Source organism: Vombatus ursinus, unplaced genomic scaffold (assembly GCF_900497805.2).
Source record: "Vombatus ursinus unplaced genomic scaffold, bare-nosed wombat genome assembly UNPS02014780.1, whole genome shotgun sequence".
Classification (NCBI taxonomy): Eukaryota; Metazoa; Chordata; class Mammalia; order Diprotodontia; family Vombatidae; genus Vombatus; species Vombatus ursinus.
The window spans coordinates 117,958-129,572 of record NW_020954558.1 but is presented as its reverse complement, the minus strand read 5'-3'; the positions used below and the strand labels follow the sequence as shown (position 1 = coordinate 129,572).

At 35.3% G+C, this 11,615-nt stretch overlaps 1 protein-coding gene across 1 annotated transcript; it reads right to left on the bottom strand.

Moving 5' to 3' along the window:
* Positions 1–9,757: 9,757 nt before the first annotated feature.
* LOC114046065 (olfactory receptor 51F2-like) lies at positions 9,758–10,708 on the bottom strand. The gene has a single exon (XM_027866295.1). The coding sequence runs from the start codon at positions 10,706–10,708 to the stop codon at positions 9,758–9,760; it is 951 nt and encodes a 316-aa protein (XP_027722096.1).
* Positions 10,709–11,615: the final 907 nt, after the last annotated feature.

Here is an 11,615-nt window from a genome sequence, read left to right as displayed (position 1 = left end):
AGATAGATAGATAGATAGATAGATAGATAGATAGATAGATAGATAGATGGAGAGATGGAGAGATCTATTTCAGCATTACTTATCATTCTTGTTCATTTCCTCCTCTGAATTTCTTTCATTTTTCTCCTGCACTGTTATTGCTGCTGTTGCTGTTGTTCTTAGTTATTGAAGAGGACCATAACATCATGGAGGTGATACCATGACATGCAAGTGAATTGGATTTCAGTGAGGGAGGGTTATGCAAAGTCACCAGTTTCACTTTCTCCTCCAGAGCCATCTGGATCCAGTGGCAAGATACAGATTAGGATGGCTGGAGATTACCCTGTGATTCAATGACCCTCTTTTCTTTCTTTTCTCCTTCTTGGAAGAAGGAACTAATCCATACCTAATGTTCTTTGCTCTTCCTTTTTTTTTTTCTTATTTCATGTTTTATTTTTCCCAGTCACATGTAAAAACAATTTTAACATTCTTTTTTGTTTTTCAAATTTAGATCTCCAAATTCTCCCCCTGCCAATCCAGCTCCTTCATTGAGAAGGCAAACAATTTGACATAGGTTATACATGTGTAGGCATGCAAAACACATTTCCATGTAAGCCATTCTGTGAAAGAAAACACAGACAAAAAAACTAGAAAAATAAAGAAAGTAAAGAAAAAGTATCTTTAATCTGCATTCAGGCTCTACCAATTCTTTCTCTGGAGATGGACAACACCTTTCATCATAAATCCTACAGATTTGTCTTGGATTATTGTATTGCTGAGAACAGCTAAGTTATTTATAATAGATCATCATACAATATTGCTGTTATTATGTAAACTGTTCCTCATGGTTCTGCTCATTTCACTTTGCATCAGTTCATGTAATCTTTCCAGGTTTTTCTGAGAGCATCCTGCTCATCATTTCTTAAAGCACAATAATATTCCATCACAATCATATGCAACAACTTGTTCAATCATTCCCCAATTGCCTCAATTTCCAATTTTTTTCTCACTACTGAAAGAGCTGCTATATACATTTTTATACACATTGTTTTTTTCCTTTTTGTTTTTTTTTTCAAATCTCTGTGGGATGCAGACCTACTAGAGGTAGGGTATACATGGTTTTATATCCCCTTAAACCTAGTTCTAAAGTGCTCTCCAGAATGGTTGAATCAGTATACAACTTCACCAATAGTACATCAGTATTTTATTTTCCCAACATCCTCTTAAACATTTGTCATTTTCTCTTTCTGTCGTGTTAGCCAATCTGACAGATATTATAGAAGAGGAAAGTTTATTTTAGAGAGGTTGTGCTTTGTTCAGGGGCCACAAGGATTAAGAGTCTGGGGGGAATTTGAATGGAGACTTCTTGACTCCATGTGCAGTATTCTCTCAATGCTACCTTTCACTAAAAGCCATCTTGGATTCAGAAATATTAATCCTTTTTAACAAAAATGACTAGACTGAGAGATCAGAGTTATGTCACAAAGTATACATGGATTTCTGCAAAACATTTGACCATGTTTCTCAGGGATGCTTTTGGACAAGATGGACAGATATGAGCTAAATAGCAATATCATACAGGGAATTCATTAACTGGTGGAATAACAAGATCCATACAACAGTCTTTTTTTTGGATCAATGAAAATGTTTAAGAAGATCTCTCTGGCTCTGTACCATTTAACCTATTTTTTGGTAGTTTGGATAAAGGCATAGACACTATACTTATTGAATTTTAAAGGGCACAAAGCTAGAGCAATAGTTAACTTGAACAACAGAACCAAATTCTGAAAGCATTTTCATGGACTAGAAAAATGATTAAATTAATTAAAAGGAATTCACTGTAGGAAATATAAGGCTTTATACTAAGGGTTTTTTTTTAATCTGCACAAGTTTAGGTTAGGGAATGTGCATTTAGACAGCTGTTCACTTGTTTTAAAAGCCTGGTTTATATATACACAAGTTTCGTATGAGTCAACAGTGTAATATAATATTTAGCATCAAGGATTACAAAGCACTTTTTCAATATTATCTCATTTTATCCTCACAATGACTCTGATGGGTAGATGGTATTATTATTTCCATTTTACAGGTAAGGAAACTCAGGCAGATAAGGATTAAATGACTTCTCCAGGATTAGTTAGTTGGCATCTATGGTAGAATTTGATCTCTGTTATTTCTTTCTTTTTTTTTTTAGGCAATTGGGATTAAGTGACTTGCCCAGTGTCACACAGCTAGTAAGTGTCAGGTGTTTGGTCTGAGAATGGATTTGAACTCAGGTCCTCCTGACTTCAGGGCCAGTGCTGTAGCCATTGTGCCATCTAGCTGCCCCTGATCTCTGTTATTTCTGACTTCAGATTCAGCACTTTAGTCACTGGGCCTCCTAGGTACCCCTACAGCAAAAATTCTGATATGATCTCAAGCTATAGTAGTAGATGAATAGTGTTCAAAAGTTAAGAGTAGATGATGAAGCTAGAATATTCAACTATGGGGATATTCACATAAAGTATTGTGTTTAATTCTGGGAACCACCTTACATGGAGAAAATTTACAAACTGGAGTTTATTCGAGGATTGGTGAACCATATGATGAGAGTGTGAGTAGCCAAGAAAACTGAAGCAACTCTATTTTGTCTACAATTCCTCTATTTTATCTCTGATCCTATTTGTATTGAAGCCTCTGCCATTGATTTTGAGCTTCCCTACTGCTGAAATATCAACTATCCAGACAGTCTTATCTATTAGTTCAGGGTTGCAAAACAAGTGATGTAGTAACAGTAACCCTGTTACACTCCCCCAATCTTGTCCCCAAGCCCAAGAAATAAGCCTGGTCCAGCCAAGAGGTACACTGCAGTCAATTTACCATCTGTCTAATTAAAACCTATGTAATGCTTGACCTTTCATTCTTTCAAGGAGTTCCTACCTATGCAGGTGGGTTTCCCTAGGTGGTGAACTCAATAAACCCTCCTTGGTTCCTAAATTTCTGGTTCTGGTTTCAGTTTATTACAACACCAACAATTTTACTCACAAGAGTATGAGGAATTTGGGGGTGGATGATAGTTGACTTACTTGAATACTTTAAAATCTCTCTTGTAAAAGATGAATTAGGCTTTTTTTTTGCAAGGACCTCATAAGACAGAAGGAAGAGCAATAATTGGAAAGTGATGAAAGAAAGAGAGACAAGTTTTGTTTTGATAGAGAAAGATAAAGAAAAAATAATTTCTTACCAATCAGAGTTGTATTTAAGTGGAATGGCCTGACACAGGTGACATTCCCATCATTAAAGATCTTTTAAAAAGAGGGTGGATAAGGGCAGCTAGGTGGTGCAGTGGATAGAGCTCTGGCCTTGGAGTCAGGAGGCCCTGAGTTCAAATTTAGCCTGAGACACTTGACACTTACTAGCTGCGTGACCCTGAGCACTTAACCCAGATTGCCTCACCAAAAAGCTAAATAAATAAATTAAAAGAGGGTGGATGAATACTTTCCAGGAATGTCATGAAGAAGATGGCTCTTAATTCTGATTAGATGACTGGTGGAGACAATTTTGACTCTGACATTCTATGATTCTGTAAAGTATCTCTCTTTTGAGGAAGCTTTCTCTGATAATGCAGTCCACATTACTCTCTCCTCTTTCTGATCACATAAAACAGTTGTTTCACACCTGCCTCTCTAGTTCCTTACTTTTATTAATAAAAACCTATACTTATGTAGCACTTCAATGTTCACACAGTACATTCCTCACAAAAATTCTGTAACATAAACAGTGTAGGTGTTTTTGACTTCTTTTTACATAGAAGATTTGACTCATATTTCTCTCAATTCCAAATTAATATTTCCACTATTCAATGTTACCTCTTAATTGAATACTTTACACTGTATTGTCTCATATTGTTATGTTTCATATATGTGAGTTTCACCTCTCCAACTAAACTAGGACCTACTTCTATCTTGAACATGTCTCGGTAGTATACTATTTAAATATGAATCATCATTATCATCTTCTACATCATTATCATTTTATATGATTAATATAAAAATAATTCTGATACAAATCACTATACTCCTATTCTCTTATGTTTAATGTTCTTTGGACTATTGCACAGATGGATAAAATAATTGCTTTTTGAAATTATATAAAAATGTGAAAATACAATCCAGTTGTATGCTCACTGAAGCTATGGGCAAGCAAGAAGCTGTGTAAGCCCAAATATGTAGGCTCACTGAAGCATCCTTGGTGTGGCTTTAGCTACAGACAAGACAACAGGGATAATAGATGCCACATCCTGTTTCCACATTATTTTGATCTCCCTAGCTAGGTCTCTGTATTTTGAAAGCATTTCCTTTCATGTAGCTTGGAGGTTATAAGTATTTTGTATGTTCACATGTATTTGACATACTATTCTGAATTTTTATGGATAATTGTTATTTTGGAATGATAACAAAGATGATGATGATTATGAGAATAATGACAGTAACTATACTGTTCAGTTCATTTTGGCCACAAATATGTACTGCTTTCAGAGAACTGTGATATCCTCAGAGTAAGAATTGGAATTTAGATAAGATAGTCATAAGCATTACGGAACTTATAGTTTAGTAAGGGGAATATTACACACATATAACTATTATAAAATGCTTAATAATCAGTGAAAGAATAAATACATAGATGAAAATACTTTATTAATCACTTACTATGTGCCAAGCTGCTGAGTGCTAAGCATACAAATATGAAAGCAAGATTATCTGAACCTAAACAAACTTATCTTCTAATGGGAGAGACAACATATATAAGGACGTAGTAACTGGGGAAAGACATTATGGTTTGGGGAATACATCACAAAGATGAGCCCCCAAGTTGAACAACTTATTAACATATCTTTCATAGAGGCAATAGCTATAGTGATTTGATTACAATTCTTTGGAAAAGAGGTAAAATTGGAATTGTGAGAAAAAGAAAGATACAGAAGGATCATGGCAGAAAATGGCCAAAGTGAGAAGGAGGTAGTATACAGTCAAATGACCTAGTTTTTCTGGTCAGTCCAGTTTGGAGGATGAGACCTGAACAGCAGAAGTGGTTGAGTAGAGATGAAAGTTTATGTTCTTAGTGACAGTAGAACTTAGTGAATTCCTTGTAGATGTAAGTGAACCAGAAATTTAAAAAAAAGTTCTAAAAGTGATCTGAAGAAAGAAAGGTCATTACATATTGGGTACTCTTTATTAGTTTCATAACAGCAGGAGTATGCTGCTGATTTTTCAATACATTATTTAAGGAACATCATTGACAAAATAAAAGAAGAGACCAAATTATATGGACACTATTTGGAGAAAATAGGAACTTTATCCTGGATAATAGAGGACTTAGAAGGGAAATAGGATCATAGATTTAGAAATGAAAAGAACCTTAGATGTCTTCTAGTTAAACATAGTCCTTTTACAAATAAGGAAAATTAGGATTTGAAAGGGAGTAATGATTTGTCCAAATTAAGACAGGCAGTGAGTATCAGAACCAGGATTTAAATCAAATTCTCCTGACCCAAAATCTGATTCTTTTTCCATTATATCACAGTACCATAATAGATGCCTCCAAGTATTTGAAGGGCTATCATATTGAAGATGATTTAGTCATCTGCTTGTACATAGACACAGAATAATAATCCAAATCATTGATTAAAAAATTGAGTGGGACAGTATCTTTGTCCAGCTTTATGTTAATCAATTTTGGGCTTCTTTCCTTTTTAGTGGTTATAAATCCAATATTTGTACCATCTAATAAATGTTAGTTTACAAGAAAATAATGAGATATTTCCAAATGTGTGACTGAACTGTACATATATTATTTTTAAATATTTGTTTCTTTTTTTAAATTGTGAGTTCCAAGTTCTGTCCATCCAAACTCTTTCACACACATTGAGAAGGCAAGCAGTATGATGCCCACTAAATATTTGAAATCATGGAAAACATATTTCCATATTAGTCATATTGAAAAAAATAAAGAAAAATAAAATGAAGAAATAAGCTTCACTCTGCATTTAAAGTTCATCAGTTTTTCCTCTCATAGTGGATAGCATTTTTCTCCATGAGTCTGTCATAAATCATTATATTAATCAAAGTAGCTAAGTCTTTCATAGTTGATTCTAGTTATTGTGTACAATGTTCTCCTGGTTCTGCTCACTTCACTTTGCATCAGTTCATATAAGTCTTCCCAGGTTTTTCTGAAGCCATCCTCTTCTTCATTTCTCATAGCACAATAGTAGTTCATCGCAATCACATAGCATAATTTGTTCAGTTATTTCCCAATTGATCAATATCTTCTCAATTTTCAACTCCTTGCCACCACAGAAAGTGGCTATAAATGTTTTTGTACTTATATGCCCTTTTTCCTTTTTCTTTGATCTCCTTGGAATATGAACCTGGTAGAAGTATTGCTGAGTCAAAAGATATGCACTGTTTTATAGCCCTTTGGGTATATTTCCAAATTTTTCTCCAGAAGGATTAAATCAGTTCACAACACAACTCCACCTACAGTGCATCATTACATATATTTTTTCCACATTTCCTCCAGTTTGTAATTTTTCTTTTCTGTCATGTTAGCTAATCTGATAAGTGGGAGGTTATATCTCAGAGTTGTTTAATCTTTATTTTTTATTATTAATTTAGTGTATCTTTCCTATGATTATTGATTGCTTTGATTTCTTATTCTGAAAACTGCCTTTTCATACCATTTGATAATTTATCAATCGGGGATGAACTCTACATATATTAAGTCTACAAAATGTGTCTAATTCAGATCTTAATTTTTCATGCCATGGATACCTTTGGCCATCTGGTGAAGCCAATGGACTCCTTCTTAGTGTCACATCTTTAAATGAATAAATAAAATACACAGGGTTAAAAATTAACAAATTATATTGAAATAAAATTAATTTTAAAAAAGTTCAAGGACCCTAGGTTAACAATTCCTGCTGTAATAGCTTATTTTAATAAATCTGGTGAAAATAGAAATTCCATCAGTCTTATTAGAAAATCTATGCTGGGCCCAACCTCAAGCTCCTTCACCTCCAGTAAAGAGAGCTCTGACTACAGGAAGGATGCTGGTTATAGTGTGTTCAAACTCCAATGATCTGTGCTCTCAAGGCTGCATCCTCTTCTTCTCTCTTCATCTTATATCTCTTGGGTGGGCTATTCCTTTTTCCTACAGTTCAGTGATTTCCCTGATGCACTTTCTTATCTTTACTTTCTCTCCCCGAACACTTCTTTTCTCTCTGGGAAGGCCTATTGCTCCTTTTTATCTATTGTAAATCAAATCATATGCTTACAGGTGTGAGAAGCAGATATTGGCAAACTACTACTACTACTACTACAACCACTGCCCATACTGCTACTACTACCACTATCACCATCACCACCACCACCTTTACTACTACCACAATTGCTACTACTGGCAATAGTGCTACTACTGCTACTATTACTACCACCACTACTACTACCAACACTGATACTATTACTACCACCTCCACCATTACTACTACTATTACTAGTAGTAGTGTCACAACCACTACTACTACTACTACTACTACCTACCACTATCAATACTGCTACTATTACTATTACTACTATTATCACTGCCACCAACACTACCAATATCACTATCCACTACTACTTCTGCTCATAATAAGCATTCACATCTCTAAAGCATTTTAATATTTATATAACCTCTCTAATCACTTACCTCATAAGGTAGGTAGTATCCCTATTTCCCATATAAGGAAATTGAGGCTTATAGGGGTTAAGGAGTTTGTCCGTAGTCATACAATTAGTAATTTTTGAAGCTAAAATTAGAACACAGGTTGAAAATCTTCAAGTGCTTCTTCCTTCTCTTCCTCCCCCTCCTCCTCTTCCTCCTCCTCCTTCTTTACTTCTTCTTCTTCTTCTTCCTTATTCATCTTCTCCTGTTCCTCCTCCTCCTTCTTTTCCTTCTTATTAATTTTCTTCTTTCATGTTGTCTTTTGCTTCAGTATGTTCCCATTCCCAATGAATTGATCTTTTTTTTTGTTTCTTTCATGACATTTGAAATTGTGGATTATTTTTTTCAATTCTGTCAATCATTTCTCTTATTCAGGTCATAAATATTATTTTCACAATTCTTATTTCTCTCTTGAACCAAGCAAGAACATTCTGCCATGTTTCCAAGCTCTCTTTTGAATCCACAGAGTTTTCTAACTTACCAGGCATTGACTGATTTTCCTTTACCTTTCAATATTTATTCATATATGTTTCTATTCAGACATCTATCAGTTGATATCACTTAGCCAATCAGACTTAATTAGCATTTAGTTAGGGATGTATCCTAAAGTGAAATAGTAAGAAGTTTAAAAAAATATATTACTCCGAAAAGTCTGTGTATATTGTCCCATCAGTACATATAGATTTCAGGGGAAGGTGAGTTCAAGCTCAGAGAGCCTATGAGACAAAAGGATAATGCACATCTTCTAACTGCTGAAAAAAAGACTTTTTTTCAGCTCTGTGGCATATTCAAGAAGTTTCCCCTAGGCAAGTTGGAGTTTTCTGTGAGGCTACTTACAGATTTGTGAGGCTGCCTTTCTTCAATTTGTCTAGCTGTCCTTGGCTCCCAATAGAGATACTACATCAGCTGTTTTGGTGACACTGTCCAAATGGAATTCTCACCTCTTTTTCATTGATTCAACAGAAGACAGAGTGCTCAATATTGATTGAGGTAGTGGTATGCACAAATCAAGTTTCCCTAAAACAGAGAGGTATGTGTGGGTGTGGGTGAATATCTCCAGAGCAAACTGTTATATGAACACTCAGACATGGGCTCTGCATTTTTGTCTCAGGGAGTAGAGTTCAATTTTGAGGGAGTTGTGGGAAGTAACTATAATATAAAAAGAAAATGCATCTATGTATCATAATCATTGTATATTCTTATATACATGCATTTAACTATCTTGTGTTTATTCTATAGGTACTTTTATATATACACATGCACATATATCAGTATATATATGACCTATGCCAAGGTCATTCCCTCAACTTTTCCCAGGGACAGACATCCACTTGTAGCAGTTCTTAGACTGCACTCCCTTTAGACAGCACATGACATTTCCCTTGAATGGTAGACTACTGACTTAATGACAATTCAGACAGTCATATCTGAAATCAAAATTTAGCATAATACCAAATTATATTCCCATGAGATTTTACCCCAAATAGCAAAATTTCACCTATCACAGCTTAAGGTTATGTTGTTAAAATTTTTTTCATGTTTTAATAACAATTAACAATAAGCACATATAAGGACATCTTATTTCTCCTTCAATTATAATTTAAGAATATTTACATTCCAGAGTTTCACATATACAGTAAATACTTGCTAGTTGACTCAAAACCCCAGAAAATGCTGACTATATTAAGTCTCCACTCTGTATTGCCTATTCACTCTTAAGGCAAAACTGAAATCTTTGAATCTAAGGGATATAGTTACTAAGTTAGCTTAAATTTGTAACACGAATACAGACTATATATTAACAGGTACAATTTCATAATTTCCACAATAGCCAAATAATCTATCATATAAAACTCATTCTTTACTATAAGCAAACCTGTAATTTCTCCACTTTGATTTGGTGTGGTCCTAGTTTCTCCAACTTCATTATTTTAGAATTTTATCACAAACACCTTCTGTAAATTTTTTGTACATATGAATCATTTTTCTCTTCCTTTTAACCTCTTTGAGGGAGAAGATTCTTTTTATAATTCTGCATTCACATCTGGTCACCCTTCCTAATCAAATGCTTAATAATTGCCCTGCGTATCTGTTTGGTCTTCACACTGTAGATAACGGGGTTAAGAACAGGTGGGATAAGGAGGAAGACATTGGCCATCATGGTGTGGATGAAAGGGGGTGCTTTCCGACCATATCTATGCACAAGAGACAAACTGACAAGAGGAATATAGAAAATAGCAACTGCACTAATATGAGAGACACATGTATTAAAAGCCTTGTGGCGCTCTTCAGGAGATGCAATATTGAGCACTGAACGGATGATCATGACATAGGATATGAGAATACAAGGGCAGTCAATGCCTGTTGTTGAAAAAATGGCAAAAAGTCCCACAATGCTATTAACCCTGTTGTCATTGCATGACAGCTGGATCACATCCACATGGTAGCAATAAGAGTGAGAAAGAACCTTTGACTTACAAAATGACAGCCTTTTGAGAAGCAGAACCACTGGAGTCATGATTGCAACATCTCTTACAACTATGGCCATACCAATTTGAGCAATCTTGGTGTTGGTTAGAATAGTGGCATAATGAAGTGGGGCACAGATCGCCACAAAGCGGTCAAAAGCCATGGCTAGGAGCACACCAGACTCCATGAATGTCAGTCCATGGAGGAAAAACATTTGGCTGATGCAGGCATCAAAGTTGATCTCTCTGTTGTTGAACCAGAAAACTCCCAGTGTGGTAGAAAGAGTGCAAATAGTCAGTCCCAGGTCAGTGGCTGAGAGCATGGAGAGGAAATAATACATGGGTTCATGGAGACTCTTTTCACAGATCACTACAAACAGAATCATGCTGTTCCCAGAGAGGGCAATGGCATATAAGAGGCAGATAGGAATGGAGATCCAGATTTGGGATGCTCCAAGGCCAGGAATTCCAGTTAACAAAAAAATCAGTGGCTGAGAAGTGGTGTTATTGAAAGCTGACATGGTAGGCTAAGGAGACAAATAATGAAATGAATAATGAAGTAAATAATGAAATTTTATACCCTAAAAAAAGTTATAATTTATGCGCACAGTTCAACCTCACCCAAAGGATTTTCCTTTCTAGATGTGTGTAGTCACTAATTTTTTTATTATTTAGTTGATTTTTAAAAGTGTTTTGTACCTAATAACCTAAGGATCCTTATTGCAATTTTATACTCACCACACGTGCCTATTATATTGTCTACTTTATCAGCAACAGATCCTATAGAAGACCTATCACTATAGATCCCTTCATCTTTTTGTTTTTGCTTGTATAAGATATTTACCAGAATTTCTAGGTACAATAGTGTCATGTTCATATTTGTGTTTGTTTGTTTGTTTTTTTTTAATCCTGGATCTCCCTAGCTCATCCACACTTGAAGTGCAGGAAAACTGACCTCCTCCATCTTGATCTGAGTCAGTTTGCCCCCTTTTGGGAAACCTGGTAGACCCTTCACTGAGGTCCCATGCCTGATTTACAGAAGATACCCAAATGGCTTAACCCACTGCAACTCAAAACTCCCAACCTCAAGAAATTGACCAGCCCCAGTTCCTCTGGTAGCTATGATCACAAGTGTATACCATCATGCCTGGAAACAATGCCATACTCTATGAATAAATATGTGAGGAAATATATAATTTACAAGAATTTTCATAAGTAAGCAGCTTATTCAAACTAAGAGAAGGAAAAAAGAATGGTTAGTGCTGTTTCTTGTATACATGTAAGTTTACATATGAGACTTCCGTGGACACATTTGGAATATTCTGAGGAATCAGTTCAGAAACAAACATAATGTGCCCCGGCACAGAGAGAATGCTACCAAAACCTATTCTTGAGCTCTCAATCAAGTTTCTCAGAAAAGTTTGGGGA

Bases quoted from the DNA above. Each gene is read 5' to 3' on its own strand.
- LOC114046065 (XM_027866295.1), bottom strand. From the start codon at position 10,708: ATGTCAGCTTTCAATAACACCACTTCTCAGCCACTGATTTTTTTGTTA.